The 23,590-nt window shown below is 35.4% G+C and overlaps 1 protein-coding gene across 3 annotated transcripts in view; it reads right to left on the reverse strand.

Annotated features, from left to right (window-relative positions):
* The window catches only part of LOC138716438 (zinc finger protein 852-like), a 39,521-nt gene that overhangs the window by 12,887 nt on the left and 3,044 nt on the right, over positions 1–23,590 (reverse strand). For 2 of the 3 annotated variants that reach the window (XM_069849533.1, XM_069849531.1), the window contains exons 2-6: positions 21,606–21,781; positions 17,387–17,550; positions 15,477–15,614; positions 10,650–11,075; positions 6,800–6,918 (exon numbers count right to left, since the gene is read on the reverse strand). In XM_069849533.1, the coding sequence (XP_069705634.1) occupies positions 6,800–6,918; positions 10,650–11,075; positions 15,477–15,614; positions 17,387–17,550; positions 21,606–21,781 (1,023 nt within the window). The remainder of the gene's footprint in view (positions 1–6,799; positions 6,919–10,649; positions 11,076–15,476; positions 15,615–17,386; positions 17,551–21,605; positions 21,782–23,590) is intronic. The other variant, XM_069849532.1, reaches the window with a different exon arrangement.

A 23,590-nucleotide genomic window follows, 5' to 3' on the forward strand; every position in this document is an offset into this window, starting at 1 on the left:
TGTATCAACATCTCAGGTTATCTATACATGTTAGGTATTGAGATTTGTTATGGGTAAGTACAATACAGAATTTGTTAACATGCTATTTATGATTAGCAAATTAAAGTTCAGTACATTCGAAGACATATGATTTAGAAGTATGAAACTTTGAATATCTGGACCACCTTTCCAAGTAAAGCTATGGTTCCACTATGGTGATTACTGCTGAGCGAACACACTATGGTGATTACTGCTGAGTGAACAACACTGCTTGATTAGCTGTACATATAAATAAATGAGCTGGTTTCTTTACAACGTGCTGCATGGGCTGCAACGACCTACTGGCATCAATCACTCTGGACTGACTTGGCTTCAAATTGATAATGATCACCATTCATTTAGAAAATAAACTAATGACGATATCATAAATATGGCTGCAAAACATCGTGTATTCAGTAATTTCTCACAAATAAATGAAAAAACTTTAATTAACCATGTTTACAATCATCCTACCCTGTACGATATGAGTTCAAGAAATGCAGAGATACCCATAAGAAGGAAATGTTGTGGAATGAAGTTGGTGAAATTGTAGGCAAGATTGATAAAGTATCTGTATTTCAACACAGGTTAATTATATATATATTAGAGAAAGAATAAAATTAAAATATTATTTATTTTTAAAGCCAGTGTTTATAAGTGCATTTTTCTCTGAAACTATTGAATAAATTTCCATGAAATTTTTACAGTGTTTTCTGCAGCCTGTATTCTACATAGTAGACCTATGGGTTTAGGAATATCATAGACATAAAACGAGAAAAAAAAATGCTTTGAAAGAATTGCAGAAATGTTAAACAAAGTTAAATATTTTTTCTGCTTCACTAGGAGTGAAATATTTAACTAAATTTTGCTTTAGATTTTACGATATACATTATTAGATAACTTAAAAAATACAAGGTATATGAATGAAGATTGTAACAGGTAATGTGCACCTGAAGAATGAGGTACAATAAGCAAAGTTTGAAAGCAGGTTATCAGTTAGGACCTTTCTTTTGAACTTGGGTACGAAACTAATTAGTTGTCTTTTATACCACTGCAGAATGATTGATTGTATAAGCATGGAAATTTTTATTCCACTCTGAGCACTGAAAGCCTAGAAATATTGAACTAAACTTTTGTACTGAAATTTTTTAATCATACAGGAATCATTACCCAGTCCCCTTAACCATCATTATCACCTTCCTAACAGGTGATAAACCTAGAAGGACTGTTCTGGTCTACAAAAGTTTTTCCGCCATCTCTTCACAGGGTGACCCAGTGATCTTTTCCCTATTGGTCTGTAGTTCAGTCTTTAATAACGACGATTAATGTAACCAATTACTTGAGATCATTTTAAAATCCTAATGAAGTATGTTTTAGAATTATTTTTAAGTTGAATAGCTTGGACAAAAGCTTGTATTGTAATCACTATAATTTAGAATGAATGATGTAATTAATTTTGACACAGATAGCTCGCTCGGAAAATAATTTAAATATACAGTATGTCTCTTTTTAAAGTAGCATAAATACAACAGTGTAGCTCTATCTTCTTTACTATAAAAATATGCCTTAAACTTCTCTCCTCCAATGCTAAATGATTCAGCAGAATTCTTCTTCTTCTTCTTCTTCTTCTTCTTCTTTTGGCATACAGCTCTTATAGTTTAGCTAAAGCCTCCTTTGAAACAATAGCCCAATCACTTCTGTCCTCTGCCCTCTTCCTCCATCTCCTTATTCCCACTTTCCTCAAATCTTCTCAATACAGTCTAACCATCTCAATCTGGGACGACCCCTATCTCTCTTTCCTTCCAGTGTTCCAGTGAAGATCATCTTCGTCATTCTTTCGTCCTCCATTCTAATTAAGTGACCTACCCACTCAAGTCTTCTTCTAATTTTTATCGAAGTTACTATACTAATTTTTATCGAAGTTACTATATTAGGTTCCTTAAATACTTGTTCTAATTCCAAGTTACTAAGGATTCTCTAATCATTTTGTTCTTTAAGAGAATTTTCAGCAGAATTACTGCCTCCAAACTTAGTGTTATCTAATTGTCTGATGGCATAGGCCCTAATACTTTCAATAGGAAAGACGACAATGTTCGCTGTAAAAGAAACAGCTCAGCTGACATTTGCTCGGCGATTATCGCCACAGTAGAACCATACCTTAAACTTTCTGAAAAAGAATCGAGAAAGAGAAATTGCAGCCATGTTAATGAAATAAGGTGCACCAAGTCATGAGACCACCAATCTAATATCATTATAAGTAGTGTACACAGTTTTTCACTTGCTGTGTGTTGATGAATGAAACTCATTTTGCGATTTCTTGTACTTGTCAAAAAGAATGCTTCTGAAGAGCAACGAATTTGCATTAAGTTTTGTTTCAATGAAGTTGATGAAGTTGTTTTCCATTCATCAGCGACATCTTTTCCACTTGGCATTCCTGATATTTCCATACATCACGGCAGCAAAGAACTATGGTAGACAAGGAGAGGGGGGAAGAAGTTTTCTTGTATATTTAAATTCTTAGATACTGACACTTGGAAATTCGTCCTCGTGGGGGATGGACAAGAAACTCGAAAATTCGTTCCCATGAGGGATAGACAAGAAACACAGAAGGTCGTTGTTGTTGAGACAAAGGTTGGAACTTCGACATCGTGGCAGACATATGTTTAGGAACAAGTTACAATTTGGAAGGTTCCACATTATGAATAGACATATGGATTATAGTGAGATTCGTCTGGTAGCGTAATATGAACTCTTGTACTTATTAAATTGTTAGAAATACTCCTCCTCACGTTTATCTACCTCATGGTTGAAAGAGATGTAATACTGTACAGATATAAATATATGGTTATTTTTCTTTGAGATAGTTTTGTATATTTTATTGGGCACAGTTTAATGTAAATTCTGCGAGGTGCTGTGGGTATCGGCTATTACATTATTATTATTAACTTCTTTTACATTCCTATATAATTATTATTATTATTATTATTATTATTATTATTACTCTTGTTCTTTTATTTCATTTAATTACTGTTATATGTATTTGTATTCTTTTATTCAATTATATTTTACTAGTGGCTTGTGCAGCAAATACTGCTGCAAACTAAGTTCGTTAGACGTTCAAATAAAAATTTTTCAGATTTATTTTCAATGAAGAATACTTGTCTTTTTGATAGTTATTTGCTTCCATAATAATGAAACCTACTCCCTCTGAATGGATTTTTTTAGGCCAAATACTTTTTCTTGAACCTATCCAACTTCAGTTTTTGAGTTTCAACGCGAAAACGCAAGTATCAATGTCAGGACGATAGCAGTAGCTATTTCAGGTCATTGTGGATTGTAGGCAAAAGTTAAAAAAATGTCAAGTTTGCTAAGCTTTCGAACAATAGCATTTTCATATAGCTGCTGCATGTAGAACTTGAAATGTAGAGCATAAAATCATTTTATCCTACTAAGAGATCTTGCTGAAATGATCTGGAGACTACAAAATTTTCCAGGCCTCTTATTTTATCAGTAAGTAATACCTTTTGATCTTTCCTTAGGAACTGTAATTTTTGCGCTCTCTCGAGCCAATACTGAAGACAATGACACATATCAATATCTACACTACACCGCCATTAAGTATATGAAAAAGACCCAACCCCACTGGGTTAATAAGTATAAAAATATTTGATTTTAATAACACTATTATTATCTTACTTAAGTTTTTTAGTTATATATAGCAGCTACTAAGTAAATTATAGAAATGAAGATCTAAATTAAGATATTCTCTACATTTACTTACATAACCACAAAACGTTTCACTTTCATATCATCAATATAGCATCAATATTATGTACAATTAATGAAAAAAAGATGCGTCATGATATTAACTATAATATATTTAATTCCTAATAGTAATAATGTCATCAAACCACCTCAAGTTTCGTAGATTTGAATATCCGATACACAGCTATACTCAGAAAATTATACTCTGCAGAATCAGTTTTTAATAACAAATTGAATTGAGCTCTAAATATGTCGGCAATCCTGCAGGTCATGGCCTTCGTGTAATAGCCTATTGTTTATTGTAGTGTGTGTTTTGTTCTGAAATTCAATCAAGTCGGCCATGAGTCGATACAATTAGTTCTCAAAACTGACAACAGATGGATTTTGGAAAATAGGAAAATTATGTAGGAAAATTGACATTTCACTGAAAACTACTACTTTTCCGAAAAACTTTGGATGCCAGGCATGAAAATGAGGGGTCACTCATTAAAATCCGTTCAGCCGTTTTCCCGTAATTTCCATTACCAGTTCAAATTATATATATATATATATATATATATATATATATATATATATATATATATATATATAAGATTATGCATTATCTAATATCCAGCCTTGGTTTTATTTGTTTGCTTCCACTGCGCTATGCTGATCAAATCCATAACCACCCCTTACATCTGACCCAGTTGATGTAACCAATATGCTGTGAGGCATTTCACATATGGTCTTAGAGACTGAATTGTTAGATGCGTTGTATGTGGAACATTTCATAAATTACAAACTGGCAAATGATCATGTGGTTTTCATGATTCTGAGGTGGCCAATATCCAATGGTGGTACTGATAAACATTTGGATGATACTCCACAAAGAAAATGGATAAAAAATATGGAAAGAGTGTGGGAAATATTTCTTCATGACAAGGATTACACCACTTCTAAATCATTTGGGCTTGTCATGAGGAAGTCAAAATTGTTTACCAATTCATCAGTCATCATTCTACAGAGAGAGGCAGTAAAAAGTTACCACACTATACAGGGGATGTCGGGTAACAGATTGCCCGCAATGTATTGCTCTATTCACCGGTAAGTTGTGGCAGCATGGACAGGCATTCAGTTTCATTACAGCAGGCCTAAAATTCCCGAGTGGTGGAGATGAAGTGTGCAGACAGCGGGAAATGTACAAAGTGTTTGGTTGACGAGTGCAGTATTTGTTGAGCACACATTATTATGTAGTGTTGAATTACTGTACTTGTTATTGAACATTACTGTTCTCCAACCAGGAGATCAACCGTGAAAGGAATGTTGTTACTATTGCGACATGTATTGGAGCGAAGTAGATATATAATATTATCGTTATGTCTGTTAAAAACCATCTGCTCTCCTGCACTTGTTATTTCCTGTATGGAGAGATTAAAAGACCAGGAGATTAACAGTGATCTAATTTTGTAACTAGGGTAGTATAAACATGTGTGTATCAATGTTATTGTTTGTGCTGTGACAGCGAGCCAATAGAGATATGAGTACCCACGTGTGTGACCTTATGACAGCTTATGACATCAACATTCATTCACAGCATTACTCCCTTTCGTCTCAGTCGGCAGAGACTTTCTCGTGGTTGGAGCACAATATTTGTGTTTGCTATCAGTATGGTGATGTATAGTAAAGCACAACGGGTATTTCTAGTTGAGAAATTTCAAGAACAATCCATATACTCTTGAAGCCCTGGAGAATGAAATTTCAGAGGCAGAGATACGAGTGTTTCGAAATTTTTTAACACGATGCAACGTTTGTATTGAGAACATTGGACATCATTCTCAATAGCTGCTTTGATGAAAAGTAAGATATACATCAGTTTTCAACGTCATTCATTCATTAGGTAACTCTTAATTAATAATTTAGGCCTACAGTAATGAAACTGAATGCCCGCCTGTGCTGCTACAGTTTACCGGTGAGTCTAGCAATGGATTGCAGGCAATCTGTTCCCTGACGTCCCCTGCATAGTGCGGTAACTTTTCGCTCCCTTTCTATGTAGCCTATTATATAATAGTTTGGTCGGAAATAAATTAGAATATGCATCAATAATTTGAGACTGATTTCAGAGAGACAAAAAACAATCATATGGAATTATTCAAAATAAATTCCTAAGAGATCTGTATTTTAAACTGTACAGAATTGCATGCCCCATTCAAATAACAAGAATATTGTTACGATCAATGTTCAATATGCAATCCCTTCATCACAGGATATTGACATACACAGTTCTCTTCTTGAGGAGAATCGTCACAAATGAAATAGATTTACCAGAAATTTTGAAATTACTTCCTTTTTATGTACCATTCATCAAGTCACGTAAAAATGTACTTTTTCAAATCCCAAGCTGAAGCACTATCAGTAACAACAATTCACCTCTAATTAGAATGCTGCCTCTTTTCAGCACAGGAAGTTATTTGAAATGTTATGTTTTATTTAACGATCCTCGAAACTACCGAGGTTATAACAGCGTCACCAATGTACCGGAATTTTGTCCAGCAGGAGTTCTTTTACATGCCAGTAAATCTACTGACATGAGCCTGTCGTATTTAAGCACACTTATATGCCATCGACCTGTCCCGGGATCGAACCCGCAACCTCGGGCATAGAAGGCCAGTGCTATACCAACTGAGCCAACCAGGCCGACTTAAAAGTTATTTGAATAATACTGATTTATTTTCGGGAACAAATGATGCATTTAAAAAACAAATTTACTCAAACATGACTAATTAAACAGCTGCTCTTCTCTGTACATATTATACATTGCTCACTGTACATATTATAAATTCTGCTTAAGCATAGTGTTTTGTTTATGTATTATTATTTATTTTGTAATGAAGTTATTTATGTGAAGAAGGTGCTTTTATGGACAACATGTCTGTGTACATTCGAATAAGATTAAATAAATAAATAAATGTCTCTCTAGATCCTATGCAAATGCTTAACAATAATAACTGGACATATGCTACAAAAAGGAACATACCTGACATGAAAAACTGAAGGAATATCTATATTTTGGAATGGATGAAGATCTATCTTTGTACTTTGTTTCATATCTACATCAGTATTAATCTGCTGAGATTGATTAAAACACTTATTTTCCTGTAATAGGAAGAATACATTATTTCAATTATGAAATATAAACTGGAGTTAAAATTTAATGCATGCACAAAATGTATTTGTAAATGCACTCTGACATAACAATTCTTCCAAATGAACTCACAATATAAATAAAATGATAATAATATGAAAATTAATTCTAGTACATTACATAGTTTTGAATGACATAAAATTATGAATCCTGATAGAATTCAGAAAGGTTTTCTGTTGGTTGTTGCTCTTTTGTGTATGCCATTTTTAATAATCATTTTAAGTGATACATAAGGCATTTTACCAATAACGGAATTAACTGAATGTGATAACACACTGATAACAGCTAATAATAATAATAATAATAATGACGATGATGGTGGTGGTGGTGATGATGATGATAATGGCAAAAGAAAATCTATTTTTGTATTATAAATTCGAGTAGCACTGCTTGAAGGAGGTACACTACACCATTTCATGATCTTGATTCATTCTTCATTGCACTTGTGTCTTACTCTGCAGCTTGGAAAAAATATTTTTGTTTTATGATTAACTTTACACAAGACAAATTGTGAAGATTTCGAACAAAACTGGTCATTTCCAAAATAGTATTTTTTTCAGAAGTAGAAAAAACTATATTAAGCCTTCACTTTATCCCAAAGTGTTATTCTAATAGTGTCAATAATAATGATTTTAGTTATTTTCTATGCATTTTATAGACAAAAATATTTTGGAAATGTCCGGTTTTGTTTGGAAATTTGAGGGAAACGTTCACTTTTGTTCGAAAAATGACATGTATAACAGTAAAACATACACGTCACTTACATTAACTGTATCATAGAGTAATGAATATAAAATTACATGGTAATTATGTAGTAAGCATCGGCCAGGCACTCTTCCAGCAGTAGGAGTTCAAAAAACATAGGCTTACATTACCAAATATTACATATAAATTAAATTTTGAACATTTTCTTATGACTAAGATATTGTGAGCCCCTTTACACTCTAATAGGAAAACATGTGCCCAAGACCACTACTGTGGGTAGATGATGCCCTGGTTGATGCTTACTACATAATCACCCGTACTGTAACACTTTCACAATAATTTCAATTAGCAATAAGATATTATCACTCTTGCACACAGAAGTGGAAATGACTGATTTTTAATGGATTGGTAATTGCAATAGATACCAAGTGTTGGAAATGTCCGTTTTTTGATACAAAAAAAAAAAAAGACAATGAAAATATTGGCATTATAGTCGTGTCGCTGTTATTTCCGGCGTGACTCCTCCTCTTTGCTTACACCTTGGAAAGTGAAGGCTCTTATTATGTCTAGGTAAGTAGTATCGTTCGCCATTTTTGTTCTTTAGTTGCTGAGCTACCAGAAAAGGAATCTATTTGCTGCACCATTAAACATTATCATGTCGTAGCACCGTTATTGAGCTAATAACTGAGCGGCAAATAACGTCCTCATGTGCTTTCTGCAAACGCCAATGAAAGAACAAAAATGGCGGATGATTATATTAAGTATTTATCGAGCCTTAGGAGGTACACATAATCAGCAGCGAATCACAAGATGCACACATTTAAATGTAACCAACCTGCAACATGATTGGCTGTCGGAAATAAGAGCGACGGGACTATAGTATGATATGGAGTTATCCGATTTTGATTGAAAATACTGACTTTACCATACTGTTTCTCATGGAAATGACAGAGTTAGAATAAAAACAGTAACATATTCAGAAAAATGCACTTCTAAACATACCAAAACTGTAAAAACTCATTTTTTTGTTTTTGGTGGAAATGACCGGTTTTGTTAGCAAACGCAAATAATAATAATAATAATAATAATAATAATAATAATAATAATCGCGATGATCATAATGGTAAAAGAAAATCCATTTTTATACTATAAATTGGAGAAGCATTGCTTGCAGGAGGTACACTACACCATTTCATGATCTTCATTTATTCTTCATTGTGCTTATCTATTACTCTGCAGCTTGGAAAAATATTTTTGTTTTATGATTAACTTTACACAAGATACGAGAATATATCAGCTTCCAATCACAATGTGTTCAGAATAGAGACCATTTTGCTGTTAAAAAATCTGCTGAAAAATTGTCTACAGTTGCAGTCTTAGTTCAGGATTCTCATATTTTATTATGTTTTATCAGCACAACATTAGTGAATAGCTCAATTTAACATAACAAAATAAAAATAAATTTTAAGTGTTCTATGAGTGATACAATAGCGTGCAAATTAATTCGAACAAGACATATTTTTACATTTTCTGTCATTGTTGGCCTCACAGCTGCTCATACCGCTTTAATTGACATCTGTAGTACGTGTAATTCCATTGTTGAAGGTCTGTCGTTATTATTTTTTTTATAATATGTGACTTTTGCCTGTCGTTTTATACTTATAAGCATTTCAGTTGTGTTGAAGACTTAATACTGCAATCCTGTGTACATTCTGTCGTCTTCACAAATGGATACAACTCCACAAAAACGGTCTAAAATTATAACATTAGCAGAGCATTCTTCTATGACACAGAGGCAAATTGCTGCAGAATGTCACATCGGTTTGGCTACTGTTAATTCGATCATAAAACGATACAGGGAGACTGGATCCATCACACCCCAGAAAAAAGGAAACTGTGGCCGGAAAAGGAAGACTTCACCTGCAGATGATCGTTTAATTGTCAGGAAAAGTAAATTAAATCCTAGACTAACTGCTGTCGACTTAACCCGCGAGTTAATGGCTACCACTGGGGCGAATATTCACATCACAACAGTGCGGCATAGGGTTTTGGAAGCTGGACGAAGGGTTCGTAAGCCTATTAAGAAGCAACTGCCAACCCCTGTTATGTGCAAAAAACGCTTAATGTGGGCAAAATTACATCAACACTGGACAGTGAATGACTGGAAGAATGTACTTTTTTCCGATGAGTCTCATTTCGAGGTCCACGGCCACCGTGTTTCTTACGTACGGAAAGGATCTGAAAAAGTAGCAGCAGCTCATCTCCAACAAGCACCCAAATACCCCCCTAAAGTAATGTTTTGGGGTTGTTTTACACATGAAGGGCCTGGAGCATTAATACCTATCAAGGGAATGATGAATTCTGACAAATATATTCACTTATTGGAAACCAGAATCGTACCCCAGCTGCAAAAATCATTTCCGGATGGCAGAGGTGTGTTCCAACAGACCTGGCACCATGCCATATGTTTCGAAAAACTACAGAATTCTTCAACAAGAAGAATATTCAGGTACTCCCCTGGCCAGGCAACTCACCCGGCATCAACCCCATTGAGAACTTGTGGTCAATTTGCAAAAGAAGAATGCAAAAAATGGATTGTTCTACAAAGGAGAAGATGATTTCTGCCCTCATTGGTGTATGGTTTCGCGATGAAGAAATGAAGAATATTTGTGGGAAATTAGTGGAATCCATGCCAAATCGTCTCAGAGCTGTTATTAGGAACAAGGGAGGCCACATAGATTACTGAGGTATGTCTTAGATCCTTTTTTTTTATCCCGTTTGAGTGTTTTTGCATAAGTAATTGCGTTGTTCGGATTAATTAATTTGCACGCACGCACAAGTGATTAAGTGTGCATTTGCTTGTTCTCTAGTGTGAATTTCTATAGCACAAAAGTTTGTAATTCATATGTTGCGAAGATACAATAAGATCCAAGAAGAACATTCTGCTGCTTGTTCAATTTTATGTCACATTACTTACCAATGGGTCCTTTGTTGACTTTACACTGTTTTCGCAGTGTACGTGATTCAGAGAAGTGGGAACCATTACAACATAGTTACTGGCATCAGCATTTTGTATCAAATACTCATTTTGTATATTATTCTCACATGAAATCTGCAAAATCGAGCCTTCTTGAACAGACTCTTCATTTACATCTTTGTTAGTTTGAATTCCAACATATGTATTTAACAATATATTGTCCTCTTCAGATTTCAATGCAACATCAACTTGGTGATCAGTTGAATTCATCTCATTTGCTGAGTCTATTATGTAACTAGGATCAATGAATATATTATGATGAACTGAGTCTTCCATAGTTTGATACTCTCCATTCTCAAGCAGCTTCTCTTTTATCTTCACAGCATCATAACTTTCAGGTAACTGAGAATGTGTACTGAACCCAACCTGCACGCAAATACCAAGTATCATATATTATTTTCTGAAATTTGTGGTTATGAATTCATTTTAATTTTATCAAGATAATAAAAATAGAGATATCTATTCCTACATTAATTATACACCACATATAGTCTTAGAATAAAGTTTTGTCGCACAGGTACTTCATAAGTCCCAGGAAGAAGGCAGTGCATATGATCAGAGAATATGCGACCTGGTTTACAAGAGAACTAGTTGAGGTAATAAAATTAGTTTTGTTTCGTTGTATGTCTGATCTTGTGCACTGCCTCCTTTCTGGGACTTATAAATTATCTGTACGACAAAACTTTTTTCTAAGACTGTACGTAAATAATAACAGTAACTTTTTGGGGACAAAATACGAGAACTACAAAGCTTATCTATAAATAACTGGTAGACTAGACGGCATTTCGGAAGGTGGTCAGCTGCTATATGCACCATAGCATTTCTAGGATGTGACGTCCAAGCTTGTACAGTAGAACCAATCGGAATCAGTCTATAACTAGTGCTTCCCGAGTTCATTTGTTCACATGTGAGTGTTTCAGTACATTGAATAAATAAAACTAACATTTACTGGGTGTGTGTAAGATAAATAAATGGAATAAGAGACTGTAAAAAGACAAGTACTGCACAGGCACAGAAAATAAGTGTTTAAGGTGTATAATTATTTTAAAAACGTTGACGAGCAGAACGCTGCCGGCTATCTTGATTCTGGCTACAACATTGCCAACGCGCAAGAAACGACTGCAGAAGCGTGTGGTGTGGGATTGAGAAACGTGCAAAGAATATTGTTAGTGAAGGAAAGAGGGTTTGTTTGGTGTTATGCTTACAGTAATCAACGACTAAGGTCATTATTGTCTTTTGATAATTTAAATTCTCTCCTGTGCTATTTGTATTGCACATGAGCATGAAGTACGATGTGGCAATGTTGTACACTGCCTTGCTCTCTCTATCTGTCTCTCTCAACACAAACGCAAACAGACTACTGCCTTCCGAATTGCCGTTGACTCTAGCAACAAAAAGTTAAGCTCTCAAAGATTTCAAAATTGGTGGTATATCTCCATAATACTTATCCTTACCGCCATGCTTTGTCTTTCTTTTGAAACTGAAAGATGCTCGTAACATGACGTAATAATCTCGATTGTTATTTGTTTACCTTCCTCATGATATTTTTTTTTATGGGGTTACGAAGGATAAAGTGTTTGTGCCACTTCTACCAATGGATATTGATGGATCAATTACAGCTGCAATCAGGAGTATTGAAGGGAACATGTTAAGAATATGGGACGAGCTGGATTACAGACTGAACATTAAATCTGTCAAGTGATGAATGGAGCTTACATTGAGCATCTTTCAAGTACCAAAATTTTCAGTGTTTATTTTTCAAACTATCATAATTACAACTGTATAGCTGTAATACTTACCTTGGTATAACATTAAAAGTGTAAATCATTTACATACACTTTATATTGATATGTCATATTATTGATTTGGTATAGCTAAAAGGAATTAACAATTACTTTGAATTTCTATATGGATGAAAAATGTCAAATAACTGTTACGGTAGGTACTGATTTCGTAGTTTTTGCTCTTTACATTCTCGAGTAAATTAAAATTTCGGTACAATACTCTCTAAGAAAAATAAGAAACATATTTCTTCTATCTCTTGAGTTCGAAATTACAGCTATGTTTTAATTGAAGGGTAAAGGAAAAAACCAGGGAATTACCATTTTTAGCGATTTTATGATGTAGGCTTGTAGCTCATTCTATTGGTGGCAACTGGGACTACAGAAATGTCCAATCACAAAGGATTTAAATGTGAAAATGCTTATATAAGGTAAAGTTAAAACATTTGGTGCACTGGTTAAAAAAGCATGAATGTCATGGGTATTAAAACTTGATTTCCTCACTAATGCTGTTCTGTGATATTTCCTATTTTTTCCCCTTCACTTTATTACACTAGATAGTCCTATTTCTATGAGTCTTTTTTAACTTTTTTTTTTTACATACAGTGATTCTGATAAACTTGCTGTGAGCTAATCATTGGACTTATAAATTTTATTTTTATAAGTCCAGTGACGATACCAACATTTCTCCATAAAAGGGAAATTTCCCTCTCATGGAAAAATATTGGCATCATTTTTTTGACAGAAAAGGGAAAGAGAGAAAACTGGGCATTTGGCTAAAAGTCGGGAATATTTCGAAGTTCGAGAATATATAAAATAAATTTGTAACATTAACAAGACATTTTCTTTGATAAGTCGCAACTGAATTGTTGTTTCGTAAACTGTCCACGATAGGTCTGGACCTCACAAGTGATACCAAAAAGCACCACTTACGAGGCAAATAGGCCAGGAGATAACGGGGTAGGGTGGTGGCCAGTTCCTATCCCCTCCATTGCATACATCACCAATTAGCTACATGTTACACTAATCAGATTTCAGATGCATACAAACAATTGTTTTCTCTCTGACACATATCGTCAAGTGAGATGTATTCTCTGATAATAGAGGTACATATCAGCCAGAACCTCAATCAGAGGATTGCAATTGAATTATGCTTTAAATATAACCCTTCAATAGTGGACACCATTCAGCACACTATAACTGTTCTTTATACAGTTATATGTATGCTCGAGTTAAAGGTACCGAAAGTATATATCTACATACAGGTATCATCTTTCCAAATAAATCGAAATAAATAATTGCTAATAAGAACAATAAATAAAAAATAAAATTACCTTCAGTGGTCTTCCACCAACCAGCATAATACATTTATCAAATTGACAAGGGAACTGACAATGAGCTCAAGTTACAACTTCCTCTCAAACTGCGCACAATATTTGATCTCCACATCAGACAATTATATAAAAATTAACTTCCCATACTAACTCAAAGATTGCAAAATAAATGATTGTCAAAAAATTGAATGGCTCACTCAACTTGCGCATTCTGCTTAGTGCACAACCTTAACTCGCATGTCACGTGACAGAGTTGGCATTTCCAACAGTAAACTTCAAGTAAGTCTCAATATTACCTAAGAGTTAAAATGACTATGCAAGGTGGCTCATGTGATAAGCAAGGAACTCGCCTTCGGGACATCCGTGGTTCAAAACCGTAGACCAACGAACCTCACTGTGGTTTTTCCGTGATTTTCCACAGTTACTTAGGCAAATTCCGGGTTGGAAATTTCATTGCCATACTGCATTTCTCTTCCTCTTCCTTGTAGAAACAGAATTTAGATTTCATTTCATATCATTCATCTTCATCATCTCATTCCATAAGCATAATGAGGTCATGATCTATATCTTCGTCCGCTTGGAGGAGGGGTATCCTCTCCAAAACCGTCTCTATGTTCCAAGTCTTCTGCAATATCTCTGCCAGAATTCCTTCCTTAAGAGCACTTCCGAGGGTGCTTCAACACCTTAGAAGGTCTGTTAGAATGGATCCTGTGCTGCTTGGTCACCTTGGCGATATGAACTTAAGGTGAAGGGGAGTGTAGGGGGCCCGTTGGGTGAGCAGGTGAGGGATCTCAAGCGGCTGGTGGGCCGGTACACCTCATTCTCATTCATTCCATAATTCAGGGTGCACAATAGGCCACTGTCGAGCCATGTGCTGAAGGGTCATCTCTAATCTGCCCCTAGCCGCCACCGCCACCACTACTGCTGCTGCTGCCACCGCCGCCGCCAACACCACGACGACGACTACTACTACTACTAAAGTGACTATAAATAACGATAAAAAAAATACAAACTATAACTCAGCCATTTTCAGCCAGTGTGTCTGGGAACACTAGTGTGCTGCAAATGATCTGCTGGTGTGCCACAAGGAAATGAAAATAGTAAATGTTGTCATAGTAAAAATTGGAAAAAAAATAAAAGTGAAAAGAGTAGTAAAAAAGTGAGTCCACAACAGTCAACATTTAGTGAACACGCATAAGTCAATATTCAGTAAACACTATCAATATCTGTATCATTATTAATATTCAAAAAAGTCCTTGCTTAACTTTCAACTCAGTGCTCTTGTCCACCTCAGACCACAGAGGAACGTGCTTTAGTGAAGGCCAATAGAAAATCTTCAAGTCCTTGAAGTATTTGTTACACGGCTGGTCTACACATTTCTTTTGTTACTGATTTGGACATAATAAATTTATCAGCACTGACACATTGAGAGAAAATTCAGAAGGAGTTACATCTGCTGCCCTCAAGAAAGAAGTTCTGAATTTCCTAATAAGAATTGTAAAAATACAAAATTAATTTCGCTAGGATAAATAAGTTTTCTATTTTGGCAACAATCGTAGAAAACAAATACAATAATATTTCCTGAATAAAAATCAACTATTTAGTGGCAATAAATTAATAAATATAAATAATTAGTATTATAGTATGCTTACCTCACTATTTTCCAACTCATAAATTGATTTCAATTTTGTATCAGCACTGAGACACCCAACAACAAATTCATGACACAGTTCAAGTTTCCAAATGCAAGTTGTGCAGAGGGTAACAGGAAGTAAGTCTTCAGAAGTTACCTACATAAAACACATCACTGTTAGTTTGTGGCATACACAAACTGTGAAACTTGTAGTTGTTAACTTACAGAGAGCACTATAAGGTTACGTTTACTGGACATGGTCCAAGAACAAAAATACCTACAACTATAGGAGAAATTTTCAAGATGGTTATATTTTATCAACTAGATATGTAAGCAATCCATTGAGACTTCCGAAACATCCCCCCTAGAAGTGTGAAATTCTAAAGGTTTCAAGAAACTCTCTCCTTTCAAAGGGACATAATCTCCCGAAAAAAATGCCCTACTTTCATAAGGAAAGTTCTGGAACTTACCTACCTTCAAACTTAAGCTAATAGGTTTGCATACAAAGTCTTTGATGCTTAAGTGCCCAGGTGATAATAATCAGTCACGCTCCAATATAATCAATTAATTCAATGCAGAAATACGCAGTTTGTCATTGTGTGCGACTGGAATGATGACGAAAGGATGTATGTTGTATCGTGTATAATTGATGGAACTTACAACTTTGTTTTAATTTACTTCTTTTATCCAAGATAATTATTTTAATGTAACAACATGTTAAACAAAATGTTTACTGTTACATGAAAACGCAGAACAATTACAATAAAATTTTATAAATTATTAATTCGTTATTTACATATAATAAGTACAGAATTACTGAACTTATAAACAGTTTTCAGTGTACAACTGAATGATTAATGATCCTCCTGATATGGATAACAATAATGGTTAAGCCTAATTGATGTTAAACAGATAAGCAGATACTACACATCGCACTGAAAAGTAAATAACTGAACATTTTTTAATTGGTTATTTTACAACACTTTAGCAACTGCTATGGTTATCTAGTGTCTGAGTAAGATGAAATGATAATGCCAGTGAAATAAATCCAGGATCCAACACCGAAAGTTACCCAGCATTTGCTCTTAATGGGCTGAGGAAAAACCCAAGAAAAAACCTCAACCAACATCTGAACCCGGGTCCGCTCATTTCACAGTCAGGCACAGCAGTGGACACAACTGAACACATTTGAACAAAATGAAATATATAAACAGACAATAACTAGGGACCGTATTTTTTGGTGAAATAGAATGGGTGAATTCAATGTTGAACCTTTCACTATTTCGGTAGCTATTTCGTGAATTGGTGGGTACTTCGTGGAATAAGTTGTCACATGTATTATGTTATATTTAATATAAAGTCCGGCGTCGTGGTCTAAGGCATCCTGCCTAGGACTCGCGTTATGGAATGCACGCTGGTTCGAGTCCTCATGGAGGAAGAAATTTTCTCATGAAATTTCGGCCAGTATATGGGACCAGAGCCCACCCAGCATCGTGATGCACTTGGGGAGCTATGATAGGAAGCAAAATCAGATTGCGAATACCAGCTGTAACAGCTGGGGGGATCATCGTGCTAACCAAACGCTATCTCCATTCTGGTTGGATGATCGTTCACCTCTAATCGGCATGTGTGCATGAGGCCAGCAGCCGGCTGGTTGGTCTAGGCCCTTCACGGGCTGTAGCGCCACGGATTATTATTAATATAAAAGTTTTTGTTACTTTTTCTTTTTGCTTACACATATCACATATCAGCAAACTATAAACTAAGCATGGTTTCTAAATTGTCTGCAGATTTGTGGAACAGTCATTGAGTATTTTCGTGTGTGCAAAAAAGTCCTTCTCACTGTCCACATTAGATGTAGGGAATCTATATATTAAAAACTTCAAAATGACTCAGTAGATAGAACATATTAAACACAGCTTTACTCACCATTATTGGAAGATGTACATGAATTTTTTCTAGTAGCTGTAACTCTAAGCCCTTCTCTTCAAATACTGAAACTAATTCTGTACTCATACACGCACAGAGGCGACACATAGGATGAGGAAGTTCTTCTGATTGTCTTCTTATCTGGACGTCAGCAGGCTTACATTCTATAATGGAAAGTTTTCACAATCAAAAATAAGATGCATTCTGACTAAATGTAAAAGCCACGTTCATATTAGAGCAGAGTAGAGTACAATACAATAATTTATTGCCACATTTCTTTCACATTAATTAGTTTAGGTAAACTGGAGAAAAATTGGTGACTTGTCAAAAAGTGGACTTACCCGTGCTAGTAATTTTTCTAAAATACAGAACTTGTGTACTAGAATTAATCTAAAGCTAATGTTTGAGCTATTCCTTAGAAGGAAAGCTTAACATTTATCTAATAACTAGTAAATAAGATACAAGAAAACATATTTTTTGTGCATGGTTAACACAAAACAGTTAAAATATTAAAATTTTCTTCTTCAAGATATTCATTCACCGAGTAGTATGCTTTATTAAGACACAGTGAGAGGAGGTCAGTATGCCAGAAAGTAGGAGACCTCATGCACGTCTGTTCTGAGTTTCAAATTCTTAAGCAAAACTAGTTTTACTCAGTTTTCCGAAGAAAACTTCTCAGGTATGAATTATCTTCTTTTCAGTTCGTTGTCTGCTCCAGAACTGACAAATCCACACTGAAGAGTTCATCACAATACTTCCATATTTTATTTTTTGAAGTTGCGTCCACACTACACATACAGTAGAACCCCGATTATCTGTCACCCTACTAACCGATCAGTGGATTATCCGACTGTCTTTCCCTAGTTTTTTTTTTCTGCAGAAAAAAATATGAAGTACTGTACATTATATTAGTATATACTTTTTAGAGAGAGTCCGCTGAGTTAGCTCTGTGGTAGCGTGTCTGCCTCCAGACTAGCTGGCCCGGGTTCGATTCCCGGTGGGGTCAGAAATTTTTCATGTAAAATTTCTACCTCGGGACTAGGAGAGATGGCGGTGCACAACTTCTAATCACTAGATTGTGCACCAATATGCCTGAGTTAAATTCCAAATCTCTCCGCAGCGCATATGAAGAGAAGGCATATGTCTCTGTTGATAGTGATTCGTCTGTCGGATGGGGATGTAAAGCCTGGCGGCCTCCTTGGTGCTATTCGACAGGAGTAGGCTACGTGCTGGCACTGGGTTTCCACTTCTCCCTTCCTCATCTTCATCACCATCACTCATTCCAGACACTACACTTACACATACAGTCACCCTAATACACGACATAACTCTCCACAGATACACATCATGTACAGTGTGACCCACCGAGGTGGTGTACAACTAGAAAATGGGTCACAGTTCTGCCATACATCCGCAGTATGCAGAACCCGAATCACGCAAGTGAAGTGGGTGGGCATTGGATACACACATACACTTTTTAGAGAGGGTTATTACAAGCCTTTATCATTACACAGTATGTAATAGGAATGGTGCCTCTATCAGCAACGGAAAGAGTTACTTGTGGGAAAGAGGGTGTTTTTCCCAACTTGTTAGTCTTTATCAGCTTTCAAAGAAGAATTTCCACACAATAAATAATTGCAAACCCGTGCACCATGTAGTACCCTACTGTGTGAGTGGCTGTAATGTACAGTAATTTCTAGGTAAAATGTCTTCAAGTGTCAAAATATCGTTGTCGTAAGTATCGAAACAAAAGTGCAAATACAGTAATTTAGCGGTTTCGAACAGAAGGAGCTGTGACTCATCTTGCATCAGAATACGAGACTGGTGACACAACTGTGCGCGATTTAGGCTAATAAAAAAAGGTTAAAATGCTATGTATTACTGTACTTCACTGTGTTACAACCAGCGAGAAACTGTAGTTCATCTTGCATCAGAATATAAAATTGGTGTTACAACTGTGCGCGATTTAATAAAAAAAAATATAAAAAAGAAGGATAAAGTGCTACATATTAGTATTAGGGTTTGTTGGAAGACCGGAGGGAAAAGACCTTCGGGGAGGCTGAGACGTAGATGGGAGGATAATATTAAAATGGATTTGAGGGAAGTGGGATATGATGATAGAGACTGGATTAATCTTGCAAAGGATAGGGATCGATGGTGGGCTTATGTGAGGGCAGCAATGAACCTGCAGGTTCCTCAAAAGCCATTTGTAAATAAGTAATGGTTGCAGTATGGCAAGAGCTTCAAATTACGAAAATGTACGTATTATGCACTAATTTATGAAAATCTTTTATGGTACGAGTTGTCCGATTTTTTTCTATTAACTGCTCAATACGCCCCCTTCATTACCATGGATAATAGAGATTCTACTGTACTTGAATTTAAATGACTTTGTGCAGCTCCAGAGTAATGTGGACAGGGAGACAAATCAAGCGAGCAACACAAGCCTGGGACTCGTGGGGATCAAAACCAGTTTTGGTACGTCAAAGGGGCTTGTGAGTTGTGCAAGTCATGTGGACAACGACGAGCCTCTAGTTTCCATTAGAGGTGGAGTGTGACAGAGATTTCCTGCCACAGCTCCGAAAAATCGCTGTGACAGATAATAGCGATTTTTCAGTGTAATCTTTGTGTTCGGATGATTCTTCGCGATTGCAAATGTTTCCCATCACAAGCCGACAGATGTTTATGTTTACTGCTCTTCTGTGAATTGGTATACCGGTGCCATAAGTATTATATAAAAAATACCGATAGATGCTATGAGCAGGGGCGGCCTGTCCTTATGTGCTACAGTACAATGATAATTTTTGCTCAAATAATGTATTTGCAATACCATAGTATTTGATCTGTCATTTGACAATTTCCCGTAGTTATGTTCATGACGCATTATAGAGTGTTTAGTCTTCGCTCTTTGGTGCCTCAGGGGGTATGTTGTGCTTCTCAAAACTCTACATGAAAATGTAGACAATTAATACGCCTGTGTAAAGCTGAAATCACTGCTATGATTGGCTATTTTTATGCGGGGAAGTGCTGTAGTCAGCTTCAGCATGACACATCATGAAGATTGCAAAAGTAAAGCGTAACAAAAGAATGCTTGTTTGTGGAAGAACTCGGAATTATGTACTATGTATTTGGTAATTCAAGTGTCCAATTGCTGCTGCCATCTACCTGTTTTCTGAAGTTCCTCCTGAATCAGTCAGCAAGCAACAGAGAATGGAATCCCAGAAAACTGAAGCCAAGGAAGTATGTGACCGTATAATTCAGAAACTATTTATCGTTTCCAGTCTTTAAGCTATCTAGACGCAACAAAATTTTTAAACAGCAATTTTTTTGACAATTTTTCGCACAATTTTCCTGAGCGTGAACTTGAAGTTCTGTCAACAGCTATAATGTACTGAACAAAAGAATGTTAAAGACACAACTTGGAGTTCTATACGGAAGACCCGACTTCCGAAATATAGATGGAGCTGTTCAATTGTTACGATACATAGCCTCCAACAATTCACAGGATCCATTCTGTGAAGCAACGAAGTTGTTAAATATTTTGGTTACAACACTAATGACCACTGCTGAGCCAGAAAGATATTTTTCTTGCTTGAAACGCATAAAAACGTTTTTAAGAACACTATGTCCCAGGATCGCCTCACTGCTCTTGGAATACTGCCAATAGAAAAGAGTATGATGTCCAAGATGGAGGGGTTTAACACCAGGGTAACTGACAAGTTCTGCAGTAGGAAGGAACATCGTATGGACTTCATATTTCGTCACTAGGTGAATCTCAAATTAAGATAAATACATATAAGTGTATACAGTAGGCCGATATAGAGATTGTAGCACACTCATTATTTTGACCACCAGCCGCTACTGGCTATGAGCAGTGTTTTCTTGCTATTAGTATGTATTAGCTACTATTATAATAAGGTATAGTTTTGGATAGTTAGCACAAACAACAGCGTTGTAATGACAGAAATTATTTTAATCACATTGAGAATGTGCGTCCTCAAATTTAACCACTTTTCCATGTTACTTGTGCCCGACTTGCAAGTCCTAGGTGGCTCGTTCACATCTTGGGTCAGGCTCTTCTGGTCTACATCCATACTGACTTCACGAGGCTTTGGTTCAATAGGATCCAACAATGAATTATAAAAGTTACAGTAGCGAGTGCGAGTTTTCTCGTACAATTTTAGCATAATAATGATCACTGGAAATTATAATTAAGTACCTGTTTCTTCAGAAAATATTTCTGGAAGTGCATAAATCGAAAGTTTCTTTCTCTTCCTGGATAAGTAAGAACTATCGTGAAAATGATCTGAACAAAGCCTGTATTCAGCATGAAGAACATCAACGCCTTTCTCTAATAGATGTAGGCAACCAGCACGTTCAGCCCATTGCTGACATCTGAAACATGAAATTCAATCTTAACTAGGCCTATACATGCTGAAATATTTAAGGAGAAAATTATGGGTGAGGCAAAAGGAAATGTGTAAATTTTCATAAAGTTTCTTTCATCAGAGAGATTATATTATAATGCATGATAATTTAATTGCAATTATCAATTTTCGATATTGGCATACCACAATTTCTTCCAGACTTTCATTTGAAATAACATCACACGCACGTGTACCTTATGATTTATACCTACACTGTATTGTAATAAAAGTAGTAGTAGCATCTACTGCCCATTCACCTTCAAGCTTCCCAGTATAATTTAGAGTCCGAATTTATGCCAAAGCTGGACATTTTCGTAAATGTTCTTGATTCATCGAAGAGTCTTCTAGGTTACACAAGATTCATTTTGGTGAACCAAAAATTCCAATTTTAAACAGGTGTGCTCCTGCTACACAGTCATGACCAGTGAGCATTCGAAATTTTGCTACTGCATCATGTCGAGGAGAATTAGGTATGTATGTTCTTTTTCAGTAAGCAATACTGACCAAGATTTATTATTACTATTTTCTTTGAAATTCCTATAGAATTTTGATTTGAAATTGTCTTTGTATGAACAATTTGGCACTGTGGTAAGATATTTTTTTCAAGGGTACTTGTAATATTTTAATTCCTTTCTTTGCCAAACAATCTGCAATCTCTTGCCTATAATACCACAATGCACAGGGATCCATTGGAAATACAGGTTTTTATTTTGTTTTGCCAGTATGTGTATAGATGATTAAATTTCTGTGATTTTGGAATTTGTAGGAATATTGATTGAAGCTATGGCTTGGATTGCAGAAATTGAGTCACTAAATATAACAGCATTTTTGAACATATTAATTTGATAAATAAGTTGTGTTAATACCCTGTTGATTGCTGCAATTTCTCCATCAAAGTGAGTATCTTAGGACTTCCCACAGATAAATAAAAACTGAATAATTTGGAATATATTCCAGCCCCAGCTGGTTCATCATTTTGATATTTGGAGCCATCTGTATAAATGTGTAATCAATCTGTGTCAGGGTAGAATGTACTTATAGTTTCAAGAGTAACTTGTTTTAATTCAAGTGTAGATGATTCTTCTCTCTTCAAATCCTTAATTAAATTTGTATTATAATTTATATTGTCATATTGTAATGGTTATTTAGGTAATAGGAACTCTTCTGGCTTTAAATTAAAATTAAATAGGTCCTAATATATCTCTTAGTTTCTGGATTGCCTGTAAAAACCCATTTTGCGTTTTCAATTTTCTGCATCTGAATTAGTAGCTTAACCAGTATGTGTCATGTGGTAACCTTATCATTCTTTCATATTGCAACAGTGATCTTTTATGTATCTTCTCTTTTACGGGATAGTTCTTTGTTATTAGATTTAACTCACCAGTGATTAATCTCATAGCATTATTTTGTGCCACTTCTAATTTGTCAATAGTTTTTGTTGATGCTGTAAGTAAGTTTTCACATGCATAAAGAATTTGTGGTTTTATATATGTTTTATAAGTTGTATTCAATACTGATCTTGAACACCCCCACTTCGTTCTTGCAAGTCTTTTCAGTACATTGCATCTTGAGTTGGCTTTATCAACTGTATTATTAACATGTTTTTTCCAATTAAGTTTATGATCAAAGTATACTTCTAAGTATTTTGGATTTTGCTGTTGAGAGAGTTTATGTCCATCTACTAGTAATTGAAAATTGGGCAATTTATGACATAAGGAGAAAGTCTGATAAAAGATTTTATTGATATTAATAGTCATTTTTTTAATTACGTACCAAG

Source organism: Periplaneta americana, chromosome 16 (genome assembly GCF_040183065.1).
Source record: "Periplaneta americana isolate PAMFEO1 chromosome 16, P.americana_PAMFEO1_priV1, whole genome shotgun sequence".
NCBI lineage: Eukaryota > Metazoa > Arthropoda > Insecta > Blattodea > Blattidae > Periplaneta > Periplaneta americana.